General features: G+C 40.4%; 1 protein-coding gene and 1 long non-coding RNA gene across 2 annotated transcripts; both read right to left on the bottom strand.

The window, feature by feature from the left end:
- Positions 1–3839: 3839 nt before the first annotated feature.
- On the bottom strand, positions 3840–9044 carry LOC143532052 (uncharacterized). The gene is made up of 4 exons (XR_013135112.1): positions 8823–9044; positions 5350–5376; positions 3992–4028; positions 3840–3914 (listed from the first exon to the last, which is right to left on the bottom strand). It is a non-coding gene; the product is annotated as an uncharacterized LOC143532052 (long non-coding RNA).
- Positions 9045–13958: 4914 nt separating this feature from the next.
- Positions 13959–16333, bottom strand: LOC143532101 (WAT1-related protein At3g28050-like). The gene is made up of 5 exons (XM_077027246.1): positions 16329–16333; positions 16012–16128; positions 15113–15407; positions 14718–14890; positions 13959–14121 (listed from the first exon to the last, which is right to left on the bottom strand). The coding sequence occupies exons 1-5, from the start codon at positions 16331–16333 to the stop codon at positions 13959–13961; spliced, it is 753 nt and encodes a 250-aa protein (XP_076883361.1).
- Between the last annotated feature and the right edge of the window lie 1280 nt (positions 16334–17613).

Below are 17613 nucleotides of genomic sequence, written 5' to 3'. Positions count from 1 at the left end.
CGGTCGCCGCCGCGGTCGCCGCCACGGTCGCCGCAGCAATAGTAACCGCCGGCTCGGTGAAGGATGCTGTAAAAATAGCACTCACAGCCGGCGGTGACGTCATCTCAGCTGGAACAGTCGGCTCAAAGGAGTGAGCAACTGAACCAGCGGAAGCAGGCGCAGGCGCCTGGGTCGACGCCTCAGGTAGGCTGACCAAGCCTACCGTCATTGGCGGAGAGGTACTCCTCTGCGCTCCACCCTGGAATGCGTCAACATCCACGCCTGCGTAAAGAAGAAAAGTGTTAATGATATTAAGCTATGAAGTAAAAAGACGAAGTTTGTACTTACGGGTTTTCTTGAGCCTAAAGGTACGGAGAGGCGGGGACGAACCCGATGGAGCCGGCCTCTTTGCGCCGGTCACCGTCGTCTTCTTTGGCTCTCCGGAGGTGACAGTCGCAACCTCCGGAGCGGTGGTCTTATCACCACCGGGATTCCCCGCCACCTCTTCGCTCTCGGTCTCCGAATCAGACCGAGGCGCTGGATCGGCAGTGGAGGCCTTCTCCTTCCCCTTCCCGCCGGCAGCCTTCTTCTTCCGCACCAACGGAGGACCATCTGCGGATTCCTCATCAGAGCATACGATTAAAGGAATTCCAGTAGAGGTTTCAACATTGAGGGGTCGAGGGTCGAATAGCGCCTTACCTGGCCGACGGGCGCTAAGGATCTCATGGCCTAGCGGATAGACCTCCACGAACCGATCCGCCGTTTGTTCTAGGATGGGCAACTCGTTCTCATCTAGAGCGCGAGTACCCATCCGTGCGGGACCGTCAGCCTCCCGCGGGTTCAGGAGCGACTGCAAGTCGTTCCCCTCTGAAATAAACAGGAAAGAAGTTAGAAGAAATTCAAAATCAACAAAAGGAAACAAAGCATACCGTAAGGAACAGAGTTCGAACCGTATTCGAGGACGATCGGAATCTTGCGCGCATCAGCCTCCTTCCACACCCGGCTCATCCCCAGCATCACCATCCCGGACTCCGCAAACCGGTAAACCGGAGATTGGACCCGGGAAATCTTCGAAAACCATTCCGCCTCCTCGTAGTTGGAGGCGTGAAGGCTAGGAAGGGCTTGCCCGTTCTTGAATTTCATGGCAAGGGGGATGGCGCGAGCGGAGATAAAGAAGAACTCCCGCTTCCACGCGCGAAGACTGCGCTCGGTTGCGCAAATCTTCAAACCCTTTATCCGGGTTATCAACGTGTACCACCCCTGGATGCACCTCCAAGTGTAGAAGGTCATCAGGCGGTCAACATAGGGCTCAATGCCCAAAATCCGGCACACCCACTCGAAGTGGCGAATCTTGGCGATCGCCATGGGGTGCAACTCGGTCAAATGAACACCGTGCCTCTCAAGGACACGGTAAACAAACTTTGTCAATGGGAACCTAAGATTCCCATAAACAAAGAATGCAGCATAAACCCCGACCTTGCCTCTGGGGGCATCGTACACCGTCTGGTGGGGTTCAGGAAACTCAGGCTCGAGAGACTCGAGCATGAACTTCCTGACGACGTACCGATACAGGTCGCCAGGCAGAGCACACTGGCACTCGCCAGCAGTACTCTTGTCATCAGCCGTAGATTCGAGATCACGAGACATCTTGTAAAGGAAGAAGAAAACGATTTCGGGAGAATGCTTGCCTGAAAAGGTTAGTATTCGCCGGAAATCGCAAAGAAGATGAAGAGAAGAGTGAAAGTGTGGATTACAAAGAACCCTCTCCCCCTTTATATACTAATCGCAATTAATGCGATGAAATTAATGCGGAAGAAAGAGAAAACGAAGGTGCAATGAAACTATGACACGTGGCAAAAAGCAAGCTGGCAACAGCTGTTGACAGGACGCATAGCATTAATTTCGCGGCCACGCGCCCGAAAAATCGCGCCCACGCGCCTGAAAAAGCTTCTTGAATGACCAGGTACTGTCACGTCACCATAACTTCCTGCACGTCCTGACACAGTCAGAAGAAACCGTCGCACGACGTTTCAGAGGTTTGGACTGTTCTTATCCTTTCACCAACTCTTCGAATTTCAAAATTCAAAATTCAAAAAGATTCAAAAGTAAGCGGGAAAATACCCCTTACCTTGGCAACCAAGTAACCGTAAGACGGATGCGGGTACAGTGTTAAGGCAAAACCCTTCACATACCTAGCACCCGCAGGGAATTGAAGCCAAGAATAACTTGGCAACCAAGTAACCGTAAGACGGATGCGGGTACAGTGTTAAGGCAAAACCCTTCACATACCTAGCACCCGCAGGGAATTGAAGCCAAGAATAACTTGGCAACCAAGTAACCGTAAGACGGATGCGGGTATAGTGTCAAGGCAAAACCCTTCACATACTTAGCACCCGCAGGGAATTGACGCCAGGAATACCTTGGAAGTAAAGTAACCGTAAGACGAGTGCGGGTACAGTGTCAAGGCAAAACCCTTCACATACTTAGCACTCTGCAGGGAATTCAAACCAAGAAGGATCTTCTGGGCCATGCTTGCGGAAACGGGAATAACATCCCCGCACGACGGGAACGTCGAGAACTATATTGTTTGAAACTCCAAGATGGAATTGGTGGTTTTAGCATAATTGATCACTATGTTGAAAAACTACCAAGACCCCATGGAGAATCCACACAAGTGGGACTCAACGCTCCTGACGTGCGAGGAGGTTACAAACCTACCCGCTTCACACCCAAAGATCAAGCAGAAAAGTCGGGAATTTCTGCGTGACATCAGGAAAACCGCGGGATGAATCACCACGGAAAACCGAAAAACTAAACCCTTTTCAAAACCCCTTGCTAAGTCCAAAAGTTCACCTCACTTATTAATAATTCATGAGAAGAACATTGGACTGGGGGGACTTGAAGAGGTAGGTCCCAGCAGAGCCCAGTTGGACCCGCAAGACTCACCTTGAACAGGGACGTCTGCGCAATGACCAACTGCTCCAGCAGGACCCACCATGCTCAAAGAACCTTACGCGCAGTACGCCAGCTGTACCCGCAGGGAAAGCCTCCCAATGGTGAAGTACCCCGCCTGTTCCCGCAGCTGCGGATACAAGCCATCAGGGAAGGCTACCCGCACTAACAGCAAGGCTACACGCACAAGGCATTAGCCACTTCAGTAGTCACATGAAGGAATGGGCAAGGTGGGAATACTCCCGCCTAAATGAGCCAGTCCGTATGCTTCTGGAAGGTCTTTCGTACTATACCTACTAAGGTATGGGCGGAACAGACAATTTGACCAGAGCAGCCCATGAACCAATCACAGGGTGACAGCTCACCGACAACAATACGAGGAGGAGCACCCTCTAGTACTGTTTGTCACTATTAGCCGCTGCCTACTCACCAACCCTTACGATGGGACGTGCGCAGCCTACAGTTGGTGGAACAGTGCGTAGCCGGCAGTAAAGGAACAGTATACAGCCGACCTTTACTGTTGGCCGTAGCCTATCCACCAACCAGCATGGCCTGTGCGTAGTCCACTGTTGGTGGAACAGGAATACTATTCAGCCGGCTGTACCTTCTAGGAAACCTACCTTCGGCTATAAATACTCCAACACCTTGGAATGGTAAGGACATCATCTGATATCTCAATCTTATCTAGCAATCTCTTAATATACACTTATATTCAGAGCAATCTAGTCTGATTCTCACGCCGGAGGGTGGTCACAAGGAGGAACCCCCCCCCCTTCTCAGTGACGAGCTTACGGTGTCTGTTTTGCAGGTCTCCAGAAGAACAACATTCTCTGCTGGACCTCATCCTCGTGGGAAACATTACTTAACCCCCAGATTATCTATAATCTGTCTGTGGGTTCACTTAGTGTTTCTTCAGCACCGTATGTCTCTATAAGGCATCCGTATGCAGCTTCTATATCAGCATACGTGTTGTGCTCAGTTGGCTATAAAATAAACATAATAAAAAACGATTAGGCTAATTAAATCGTCACGCATATTATATGTGTTTCAAGAGTTTTACCTTGCCAGAAGACCGCCCGTACCCGGTGTAGTCATACCTGGCAACAACCAAAACATTAAACATATTGCATGAAGATAACACACCAACCATAAGGGTTCACCTACTCAATAAGTACAGTTTAACTAACTTGCTCACCTACTCAAACAAGTTATATATCATTTCAGTTTACAATATTAAAATTAAAAAATGACATGAAAGATTCTTAAAACAGTTAAACTAGAGCATCAGGTGTTCTTCATCGAATCGGTTTACAGATTATTCAAATTTTAATAAATTAATTCAAATTCGAGTTGATTTGAATAAACTGAATTTTGAGGGGGAAAAAATAGCAATAACTATAAACAAAAAAAATAATAAATTAATAAATATATGTATTTTTTATAAAATGAAAACATTTAATTTAGATATTGAGAAAAATCATTTCAAAAATCACAAAATTTAATTTGATACATGTCACCAGACTTAATATTGATTTTTATAAAATAAAAATAAGAAAGTTCAAAAATCACAAAAATGAATTTAATTAAAAAGCCTAATTAGGAACTTGGTTACCGATTGGTGCCGGGTACCGTACCGGTACCAAAGTTTTGAGTTTCGGAATCGATACCGGTACCGGTATTTCCCGATTTTTTTATTTCAATACCATACTAGTACCAAAAAATTGCGATTTTCGGGTACGGGACCGGTCGGTACTAATCTCATCCCTATGCTAATCCAATTCCAAAACTATAGGTGCATAAACCGGTTTAAAACTCAAAACTTGTTTGGGTTGAAACCAGTTCAATTTTTACAACAAAAGTCAAAACCGGTTTATGGTCGGTTCCAATTCGGGTTAAAACCGGTTTCTTGACCAGCTTACGATCGGTTTCGGTTCGAGTTTTGTCCAGTTTCGGTTCGGTTAACCGGTTTCGGTGGAGAGTATCACAAACCAATTCCGAACCTACGGTTTCAATCAGTTCCAAATTCATTTCTACATAATCAGTTTTAAACCGGCTCTTTTGCCCACTTCTACCAATCCAATTCTAAAACTATCATAAATCTCGACTTCTTTTTTTGTGTTTAAGCAACCGCACTCTCTAATTTGGAGAGCCCCACTGGCCCCACTCTTATAGTAATATGTTGTCTTAACCGGGCCCACTTGCCACAAGAGCAGAACTCTATGGCGTAACACATGATGGGACGAAAACCCGAGTGTGCTTGAGATCCGAACGAAATGTTTCATTACCTATCATAAATCTATATGTGGAAAGCCCCAATCTAATCTTCAAAATCATAATCAAAATCATAAATAAAATTAAAAGAAATAAATAAATACAACAGTAATTAAACAAACTAGCAAAACTAACTAACTAACTAACCCCAACAAGTTGACTCTGAGATGAAGACTGAGTTCACAGTGTCGAAGCATGAAATGAATCTGACCCGATCCATGACGATGTTCCCACGGATTTTCGAGATGAAACGAACCACGACTTGATCTTCTTCTTCGATTGCCTGAGACCTGCAATGGCTTTTCGGGGGTGTGGAGGTGACTGCTAAGAAATCTTCAGGATCTCTTGTTTACAGACACAAAAATAGGGTGGTGGCTCTTATTGAGCATGACCCCCTAACAAGGAGGTGGAGACCTCCTTATATAGAGAGCCTCATGGCCACCATCATGGTACCCTAATGGGCCTAGCCCAGTTAGGGTTACCTCCACAACCCCCTCAGCCCAATAACATTGTATTAGTTCATATAATAAAATAAGCCAAACATAATAAATTTAGGGTTGTAAAACCGGGTTTAGTACCATACCCCTACAAGCCCCCCAAGTCCAGTGTTGCTCCTAGGCGTGCAAGCGTTTAGGTGGAGCGCTGGACTTTATAAGGTGTGTTAGGACATGAGGCGGTTTTTTCCCTTTTCTTCGGCCTTGTCTTTATGGTCTTTGAGTTTTGGGAGGTTTTCTCCATGATGGTGAGGTGTTGTGATCTTTATGATAATGATGGTGCACTGGCATGAATAAGATATAGCACGAATCATAACAATAGTGGCGCGAGGCCTGATAGAGCGCGCATCTCGATAATGATGCTTAATAGTTTGCGCGCGAGGTAGCTTACGAGCTATAAGAATAATGAAGCTTGCGCGCGAGGCGACTTACGAGCTATAAAAATAATGAAGCTTGTGCGCGAGGCGACTTACGAGCTATAAAATAATGAAGCTTGCGCGTGAGGCGACTTACGAGCTATAAAATAATGAAGCTTGCGCGCGAGGGGACTTACGAGCTATAAAATAATGAAGCTTGCGCGCAATGTCGACTTACGATAGTGGCGCGAGGCCTGATAGAAGATAGAGCGCGCATCTCGATAATGATGCTTAATAGTTTGCGCACGGGGTAGCTTATGAGTTATAAGAATAATGGAGCCTGCGCGCGAGGCGACTTACCAGCTATAAAAATAATGAAGATTGCGCACGTTGCGGCTTATGAGCTATAATATGACGATAATGACTGGCCCACAAGGGCCTCTTCTACGCAGGATGACTATCCCAGCTTGTTTTCAAAATAATAATGGAGGCGCAATCGGCCAGATAATAATAATGTCATATGTGCTTGTGCGACTCGTAGCCGAACCTGCAAAAACATATCAAATTAGCGCGTGGCCGTTTGGGATATTGTTAGGCTCCCGCCCTAAGATTCGGATGTCTTCCATCGCGATAATGTAGTGGTGGTATACCACGATAGTCCCCTGGTTCATTGCTGCTAAAATAAAGTTGTCCTTATCCTGATTTGGGATTAGACTATTCTCATTTGTTGTGTCGCTTACGCATAGGTTTTGGCTTTGTGTCATGCGCAGATGTTTCATGCGCTTGCGCATAGGCTTTGGCTTTGTGTCATGCGCCATGCGCAGATGTTGCATGCGCGTGCGCGTAGACTTTGTGTCATGCGCCACGCGCAGATGTTGCATGCGCGTGCGCGTAGACTTTGTGTCATGCGCAGATGTTTCATGCGCTTGCGCATAGGCTTTGGCTTTGTGTCATGCGCCATGCGCAGATGTTGCATGCGCGTGCGCGTAGACTTTGTGTCATGCGCCACGCGCAGATGTTGTGTGCGCTGATGTGATATGCGACTGCGCTCAAGCATCATGGCGGTGCGCATGTAGAATGGCGGAATGGTTGACCCGCGGTGGCGCGCATATGACGTGGCCTGTGTTAATAGGTTTAATTATGACGGCGTGTTGAGCGGAGCGGAGCCGCGTTCGGTCTTGTATTCGGCGCGAAGCCGTATGGGTTTATGAGGATTCCCAACCTTTAAGTTTGGCGCATGGCCTTATGGGCTTATGAGGATTCCCAACCTTTAAGTTTGGCGCGTGGCCTTATGGGTTTATGAGGATTCCCAACCTTTAAGTTTGGCGCATGGCCTTATGGGTTTATGAGGATTCCCAGCCTTTTAAGTTTGGCGCGTGGCCTTATGGGTTTATGAGGATTCCCAACCTTTAAGTTTGGCACTTGGCCTTATGGGTTTATGAGGATTCCCAACCTTTAAGTTTGGCGCGTGGCCTTATGGGTTTATGAGGATTCCCAACCTTTAAGTTTGGCGCGTGGCCTTATGGGTTTATGAGGATTCCCAACCTTTAAGTTTGGCGCTTGGCCTTACGGGTTTATGAGGATTCCCAACCTTTTAAGTTTGGCGCTTGGCCTTACGGGTTTATGAGGATTCCCAACCTTTAAGCTTGGCGCGTGGCCTTATGTGCGCATGCACGGCGACGGAGTGGTGACTCGCGAGCGCGCGTGCATGGCGGAGAGTTGCGCACACGCATGGTAGAGGGTTGCGCGCACCTGCATGGCGTTGGAGACTTTTACGTAAAACCAAAAGCATTGAGTCGTCTTTCGAACTCACATGGTGGTTCCCGCGGTGGTTTCCACGGGCGCTCACGCATGTCGGCGGAATGGTGACCCGCTGGCGAGCATGCGTGGTAGCAGTCTCCTGCGCAAAACCCACATGGTGGAGGTCTTTTGCGCGAAACCCACATGGTGGTTCCCGCGGTGGCACATGCATGGCTGCGGAGTGAGAATCCGCGAGCGCGCATGCATGGCGGCGGAAGTCTGGTAATTTTTGGATCTACAATTTGAGAGTTAGATCTGTAATTTTAAACCTAAAATCCAGGTCTGTAATCTAGATCTAGATCTGTAAATCAGATCTAGATAGATCTGAAGCTCGTAGCGGAGAGAATTTAAAACCATCACAGATCCGGAGGCTTGATCATCCGAATCAGGTAGTTTCTTTTTTGCACAGATCTGGAAGCCTCTTTTAGATCTATGGATCTTTTTGAGCTTTAATAGAACAAGCCTTGAAGCCTTTTTCTGTAAACTTCCAGATCTGGGTTTTTCCTGGGAGAGATCTGACAGCCGAGACGAAAATCGAAGGGTAGTTCGTTGCCGTCCCACGGATGGCGCCAATGTCGAAGCATGAAATGAATCTGACCTGATCCATGACGATGTTCCCACGGATTTTCGAGATGAAACGAACCACGACTTGATCTTCTTCTTCGATTGCCTGAGACCTGCAATGGCTTTTCGGGGGTGTGGAGGTGACTGCTAAGAAATCTTCAGGATCTCTTGTTTACAGACACAAAAATAGGGTGGTGGCTCTTATTGAGCATGACCCCCTAACAAGGAGGTGGAGACCTCCTTATATAAAGAGCCTCATGGCCACCATCATGGTACCCTAATGGGCCTAGCCCAGTTAGGGTTACCTCCACAACCCCCTCAGCCCAATAACATTGTATTAGTCCATATAATAAAATAAGCCAAACATAATAAATTTAGGGTTGTAAAACCGGGTTTAGTACCATACCCCTACACACAGAACAACTCATACATCTGTCCAATATCAGCCGCGTTGCCGTGCGAATACAACACAGTCAACGACGCGGCGGGATTCTTAACATACACCGCCACGATCTCCGTCCCTCGCTTCGTCTTCAGCTTCAACACGTCCACGTTTCCTCTCTCGGGAACGTCAGTCATGGTTAACCTGCCACCACTACTGGATTCTTTCACTGTTAGTCTGTATGATGGCGGAAAGAATGCGAACTTAAATGCAAATGTTATTACTTATTAATTACTATCATCAAGTCAGATTTTGAAAATGAGACGCAGTAAAAAGAAAGAAAGAGGGATTTCCGGCGTGGAATAAGAGAGAAAACACGTGGAAAGTAAAAGTGTAACGGAAAAAATGGTGTAATCATATGAGGTGAAGGAAGGTACAGGGAGAGAATTATTATTATTATTATTATTATTATTATTATTATTATTATTATTATTATTATTATATGTGGTTAGATGTCTAGCTTAAGGAGATTAAGGGTGTCCATGAAATCTAAATCAAAAAAGTTTGAACTGGAAAAAAAAACCGATTTGGTTTTATGTTACTATAAAAATTAAATTAACGGTTCGGGTTTTGTCTTGTATATAATAAAAACCGAAATGACTGAACCGAACTGAATTCCTAATTTTTTGTTTATTTATATTTTATATTAAGTAATTTGTAAGAATTTAATAAATATGTAATTAAATATTTTGGTCAAATATATAATATTCTATTCTTTTACAATTAACATAATTATTTATACCAAAAGTCATTATTTTTTGCCAACTTTTTTTCGTCATAAAATTTTCAAGCTCAAATGGCAAAAACCGAAATCGAACTGACACCATAAAGAAAACCAAAAAACCGAAACCGAACGGTTTCAAAAACTTCAAAAACCGAAGTTTTGGTTTTCGATTTGGTTTTAGCTGCACTCTAGCTAGAGTAACGGTACCGATAATGAATTTGGTACCGTCGATACTCAATCGATACAAAGTTTTGAGTTTTTGGTATCGGTAATTATCGTATTTTGCATGAAATATCGATACTGATATCTAATATTTTCAATTTTCGGGATCATGATTTTTGAGATCGGTACCAGTACCGTCCCGAGCCCATCCCTAAACTCGAGCTTGGCTTGTAAGTTGTTTTTTTAAACTTTAATTCGGCTCGTTTATTGTATATATTAATAAATAACTTTTATGGGTTTTTTATTATTTATATATATATATATATATATATTATGAGAAAAATCTAAAATGTGCCTAAGCTATGTTGAGCACGTGTAGTGCTTTAAACGAGCCATAGCTCGATTTTTATCTTCTTGTGTAGTGTGAAATTAATACATATAAGTAAAAACGACTAAAAGATGTAAAGCTTTAAAATATGTAAGGCTCGAGCCCAAGCTCGATAACTAAGCGAGCTTTATTTGAGGCCCAGGCTTGGATCGTGCTTGAAAAGGCTTGGCTCGCTTCAAACCCTTTATTGATCTAAATTAAAGTAGCTTGCAAGTAGCTCGACTCGTTTGCACCACTATGTATTGTAATCAGCCATATTAAATAAGACGTAACCACTTGGTAAAGTCTGATTATAATAAAAACGGTAGTATATATAATCATTTTTAAAACTTGGACCATAAAGAAAATAAGAAACGGTGGTTGTCATGAAGTGAAGTTTAATTATGAGAATGAAATCTACTATTCATTTGAGACATGAATAGTGATTAAAAATCTTTTTTTTAATTGCCAAAAAGTGTGGGTGGATATGGATATGTATGTTTTAGATGTAGCCATGTAGGGTAAATATGAAGAAACATAAACATTTGGGGGTGGTCCGGGTGGATACATATGTTCTTGACACTTTGTTAAATTATTATATCTTCTAATAAATTCAAACTTAGGTTCTGATTGGTAGTCTTTTAATAGTCATTAAAAGTTCTTAACTATTAAGAGATAACTACTTAATGACCATTAAAAGGCTACAAAATAGCCCATCACTATTTAATAATCATGATGACGTGTTATTTGTACATAGTTCAACACACTAAAAAGTGTTTTTTTAATTTAGTTATAACAATACTATATTAAACTAAATATAAAAATTTCATGTTTTTGGTAATGTTAATGAAATAAGAACTTATGGGAAAAAAAGGCAATAACCAGTGATTAATCACTCTTTTACCGCTCCTTGTCAAAACCAACATATGTGGAGTCCGAGTCTTCACATGACACTCCATTCATATAATCATATTGACCATTGATTATATAGCATCAACAATTTTGTATCAAGCTAATTGACATAATAGTTAAAAACATCGTTTTTTTATAAAAACCATGAAAGTTTCTTCTTTCAAAAGGCATACATAGTTCATCAAAATCAAACACGCACCTCTTAGCATAAGTGGATCAAGAAGATGATTTCGGAGAACTTGCTCGCGGTGGTAAATATCTGTTGGTGTTTTCACTTGATCTTGAACAATATATACAAGATTCACACAAGGCTATTAACTCTTCAACACTTGCTAGATTTCACCAAAAATACACACTAGTGTAATATTGTATATATTGCTTTTAATTAGTTGAATTAATGCAAATAAAACAAATAGGTGGAAGGGAGATCATTCTTGGTGGTTGACTCTACAGTAAATTATAGCTACCAAATTGCTAGGGTGTGTAGGGGCCAAGGCCTTCATTACTAGTTTAATATTTGGGATAAAGTTGGCATAAATAGGCCTATCAATGAATCGAACGAAAATGAACATTAACGTTTAATTAGACAAATATTTGTGTTCATGTTCGTTTATTTAAAAAAAAAAGTTTGTGTTCATTAACAGTTTATAAACATAAACGAACATAGAATTAACATAATTGAACAAAGATAATGAACATAAATGAAATATATGAACAAGCGTAAATGAACACAAACAAACATAAATGAACACACTTAAATTAACATAGTCAAACAATATAAAACATTAAGTAGATGATTCATCCAAAAATGAATATAGATGGACATACAAAAACGAACATAAATGAATGAACGTTCACGCACATAAATGAACGATTCATGAATAAATTAACAAACATAAACGAACTTTTTGTTGATTGGTTTACAGATAGCTTACTGAATGTTTAGTTCATTTAGAGGTATAGGTGTAGAGAGAACATAAATAAGGGGAAAGTAACTTATTCAATAATGTAACCATTTAAAGAATAACTTATATTGAAAAGAAATAAAATTTAGTAACTAAAATGTCAATAAATCATATGTGGGGTAATAAAGGACCAAGTATTTACTAGTATATCTAACAAGTAACAACATCACAAGTCAATGTACATTTAATATGAAAAAGAGTCTTTTCGTTTGTTTTTCTATGCCGTATTTAACATTCATTTAAAAAGATGATAATTAGTTATTTATAGGGCTCTATTTAAAACAAAGTTAATGTAATTAAATAAAATGGTAAAATATCATTGTCTAAAAGTAAAAGCATAACTGAAAATTATTAAATATATTTGACTACATTAAAAATCTATTTATTCTTAAATATTAAACATATTAAGAATAAAAATCTATTTATTCTTAAAAAAAAAAATTAAGAGTGTAAACATAAATTCATCACTTGTGGCCTAGGGATATGAGGCATGAGTGTTCCAATTGATACCTAAGTTCTATTTGTGTCAGTTTTGGTAGATTATGTCAATAAAGGTTTGAGCTAGGCCTTGTGCAAGGCTGTCAGTTAGAATCTTGAGCCCACCCGGGTTTTCACCCTACTTACACCAGAGAGTTCAGCTCTTGTGGCAGCACAACGGCTGTCAAGTGACAGCCGACAATATGGTTTCTCGGGGGAACGCCCAAGCCAAAATCTAAAGCTAACGTACACCCGGTTAAGACAACATAGTCTGCCAGAGTGAGATAACAAAGCTCTTCATATTTAGAGGGTGCAGTAGTCTAAATATAAGAAAATTGATTTTTTTATTAAAGTGTAAAGTGTAAACATGAAATCATGAATGTGGGTGTTGTTTGACTGTCTATCGTCTAGTGGCTGGAATTAGTGTGTGTTATGTTGGTATGTCGGATAGGTATAGACAAACACCTTTGTCTTTTATTCAACGCCTTCTTTTAACCACACTATTATTAATTATTTGATGTTTGCAAATGATTCATTTTTAGATTACATTACCTTTTTGATCTATGTTATTTGAACAAAATAACACTTCTAGTTCATCAAGTTTTTCCTTTTCCAGTTTTGGCACATTGCCTACATAACCAACCGGGCTGAAATCGTAGTTGGGTTCGGTATTTGGAGATTTCTTTGGAAATGAACGAGATGTGGGTGATCGGTAGCACACGTGGAGGAGTCTGGCAGGCGGGTGGTTTCAGCCTTTCGGGTCCCTAACATAGTCCATATATATATTGTTAATTTTTTTTCATCAATGCATGAATATATGAATATAAAAAATAGACGATGTTAGTGTTTTGAACCAGAATGACAAAATGGAATCTATGACGACTAATAATAATAACAATAACAGTAATAATACACGCACCAATAAGTCATGAACCCATACAAGTTACATTGATCATTCAATCTAGATCAATAACAATAACGTGTGCATTGGAATGAAAAAGCTGACGTGACCGCTAGATAGCTGAATTGATAGAGGCTTGAGCTATTGTGAAGGATTTGCACCTCCCCGATCGAGTAATCCGTCATAGTATTAAAGCCATATAAGACTTAAGGTCAACAGATGCATTATTACCAATAGTAATTTTACAGACAGAAATTAAGTTCTTGATTATTTGAGAGGTATATAAAACATGGTTGAAGAAATGTGAGATCAAAACATGGTCGATGATCTAGAATCGAAGGTTGATGGCGCTACGTATTGAGCGTGTGGCTCTGATACCATGTCCAGGTTTGAATAGTTTGATAATATCCACATTCCAATAGATTTACAATGGTGTAGGATATAAATACAATGTGTTGTTTCTATAAATAAGCTAAACTAATTTTATAATAATATACATAATATAAATCTTGCAAGTAAACTTTATAATTTTAATGAAATATATAATACAAGTCTTGTAAATATATATTTCCACAACATACTAACATTTTGATTAACTTGAGGATTGTAGTAAAGGAGCATTATGGTCTGATGATCCAGATTCATTCACAAAGTCTAAACTATTATCCATCTCATCCTTTAACTTGTTTTTCTCTTTAGCTTGCCCCCACATCACAGCATAAAATCCTGTAGCAATTATCACTGCTCCAATGGCACTGATTATATGAATACAAATTTCAAGAATAAGTTAAAAGTAAGCTTAAATGGAATGAGACGCGTATGAAGAAGACACTAATCTTGAATTAAGGAGATAATTATCAACACGTACGTGTTATAGATAATTATTGGTGAATTATTTATTAAGTCTTTTATATTTAAATTAAGAATAATTGTTAGTTTGAATTAATAAGTCTTATGTAGTTGGTTTATTTGGTTACTAAAATAGAGCTCGAGTGATTAGAATGAGTTTAGTACAAATGAGACGAACGATTTTGCTCAATCTCGTGTTTGTGTGCTCGATCAAGGGTCTGATTTCCAACATATGAAGCATATATGGAGATCCATTGGTTGTTAGGATGCCCAAATATTATTAAGATAATTTACATGTGTGAACGTTTAGTACAAATGAGACGAACAAGTTTGTTTAATCTCGTGTTTGTGTGTTCGATCAAGGGCATGATTTCCAACTTATGAAGCATATCCGGAGATCCACTGGTTGTTGGATGCCCGGATATGATTAAGAATATTTACATTTGTGAACATCCATATACCCCTCGGTTTTTATTTTCATGACAAAAAATTAACCATTTACCTTCCTAAATGAAGTGAATCACCAAGAAATGTGACACCCAAAATGACTCCAATAACTATAGAGAGTGGCATAAACATGGCCACAAAAACCGGACCTTTCTTCTCCAAGCACCAAGTAAGAGCACTAACGCGAAACAAGAGCGAATAAACAGCCTTCAAACAAAACATGTCAATCTACAACACTAAATCATGAAAAGAAAATGAGTTTAATTTAGTGCACTTATGACTTACCCCTACAATAATAGCGATCATCCTGATTCCGGGTAGCACTAGCCATGCACTTGGATTTGGTTCTAGGAAAGGAGATAGAGCGATACATTGTATCGTTCCAAAGAGGCAGTAGAAAAAGACGATGGTGAACTGATCTGGGAACTCTTTAGTTGTCGCGGACTAGACACATAAATCAAAAATTAAAAAGCTAAAAGCTAGTCTAGGGGTTAGTGTAATATCGGGATGAGATGTTACCTGCAAAATGTTCCATATGCAACCAAATATATTAGCCAGAAAAATGATAAGACCTCCAGATATCCAGTTAGATGGTTGTGACGAAAGAAGCAGATCGGATGAATCAAGAGTCACGAAAATTTCAGGACCTTGATAAAACGTGAACACCATCGCTCCAGATATTGCTATTACGGTACCTGTTATTTTTGCAATAGTGCTTGGACTTGTGATGTCAATTTTCTCCATCCTGAAACACGTCATTAAAGGGTGTTCATCAGATCGAATACCGGGTTTTAGTTTGGATTTAAAAATCCCAAAACACTACCCCAAATCCAAGCTGAATTAGGAATATTCCTATCCAATTTGAATCTATCCGAAACCGAATAACAATTTTTTTCTAAATTTGGTATCCTAACATTTTACTAGTTTAGATACACAATAAATATACAAAACCGGAAAATTAAACGTAGTATTGAGCACAAATTTAAATTTCAAACTTGAAGCAGTAGTTTATATAAAGAGACAAAGCCGGAAAACACGAATAAAAACAAGTTATTTAATTGGATTAAAAAGATATCCGAACAATCTGAATATTTTTATGTTCCATATCAGAATCCAAATTAGTTATTTGGATATTCAGATCGTTCCAATCTGAAAATCCAAATAATAATTCGAATCACTTTATTTTGGTTTCGATTTTAGTTTTTTTTTCTTTTCCTGATTTCGATTTTCCTGAACACCCTAATTAGAGGTAATACATGAAAATTGTGAATCGGAAGTAGTTCATGTCAAGTTTTGGCGGTCAAAGCATACAAGTTGACACTATTGATTTATGAAGCACTAGTAATTACCTGAAAATGATAGCAAGCATGAACGTTATTGCAGGATTCAAGTTTGAGATGGCACTTGACAAGGTCGGAGAGCTGTAGTTAATACCTACATACACGAGTACCTGGTAAAGGCAAAGCCTGCAAACAATAAATAGACGTAAAGTTTGTTAAATTAGAAGTAGAAATGTTTTAAGAGCACTAGACATTTGTGAAAGTGTCATATTGAGTGAGTTTGGATGTAACACCAAAAAAACAATATTTGTAATATATTTGGTATTCACTTGTGATTCATTGGTAAATAAAATACCATTGCAATATATATTAAAAAATAAGGATACGCCATTGATTATAAGCGTGTGCTTAAAGTTTGAACTAGTTATAACGGCATGCCTAAATTGTTCATTTACGAGAATGTGTCTTAACCGGTTACAATAATGGCACGCTAAAACATTACAACGGGTCATAAAAATGTGATATGAAGCTAGTCCAAGAGTTAACCGACTCCCAAATCAGCTAAACAGAAAAAACTAGGTATAGGCAATAGTTACTTTTTAGTACTCATCTTGGGCACCTGAAATCTCAAAGACGAAAGGCAATCTGTTAAGGGTAATACTCTATGGAACAAGGAAATCAAATGCTTACCCTAAGAGGCCAAGGATGAAGAATCGGACTAGACTATGGAAAGTGAGCCGAGGACGACTAGTGTTTCTGTACAAGTTCAAAGTGTTAATGTTACCTATAACCGGTTTATATCATGCTCTTCGGATAACAAAAGAAACAAACATATATAATATAACATAAACATGTGTATATGAAGGATGAAAAACGGAAGAAGAATCAATGTTTCAAGAGCGTTATGGTACTGTAGAGGTAGGGTAGGAAACCCACCATTTGGCTATGTAACTAGTTACATACGCCAAGCGGAACAATACGCGCCAGCATGCTACTAACGCAAGGCGTAGTGCATGGCGTCAAGAATAGAAGTCCAAAAATAACTTTCCCTGACACCTGGGGAATAGTAATAAAAGATCCCACAAGCATGGGACAAATAGATGGTGTTGGTACATGATGTCAGTAGTTCAGTGTCTAGTGTCTGTAATCGAGTCGTTTGGATTTGAGTTTGTATGTAAGCAAAGTTGCTAACAAGTTCGCTGATATGGGCGAACTTGTTAGACAAGCGAAGTTAGGGACAACTTCGCCTGAACATGCCAGGCGAAGTTGTCGTGATATATATGTCCTAGGTTACGGCTTAGAGATAGAAAATTCAACGAGTTAGTCATTCAGAGAACGAGTTAGAGAGAGTCTGTATTTGGTGATCTTTGTATCACGTGTTTACGGTTGCAATATAACGTGTTTGTGTTTATTGTAACGTGTTTAATCGTTTTGTCTTCTACGCTCGTAACGTCTTACGTAGGGATTCCGCACCTACGTAGAACGCGATATCTCGTGTAGATCCGGCTGGGAACCTACAATTGGTATCAGAGCTTTTGCTCGATTGTGTGGTTCGGGATTATCACGCGGGTGTAGAAATCGTTCCGTTTGACTATTCGCGGGACGAGTTTTCTGAGTTTTTGTGTTATACTCACCTCCTACAATCATAAACAACCCATAACACCTTCACAA

This window comes from Bidens hawaiensis, unplaced genomic scaffold (assembly GCF_021521415.1).
Source record: "Bidens hawaiensis isolate Kalapana, Puna unplaced genomic scaffold, B.hawaiensis_p1.1 tig00009343_1, whole genome shotgun sequence".
Lineage (NCBI taxonomy): Eukaryota > Viridiplantae > Streptophyta > Magnoliopsida > Asterales > Asteraceae > Bidens > Bidens hawaiensis.
Note: the sequence above shows the minus strand (reverse complement) of the source record. Positions and strands in the feature narration are given on the sequence as shown.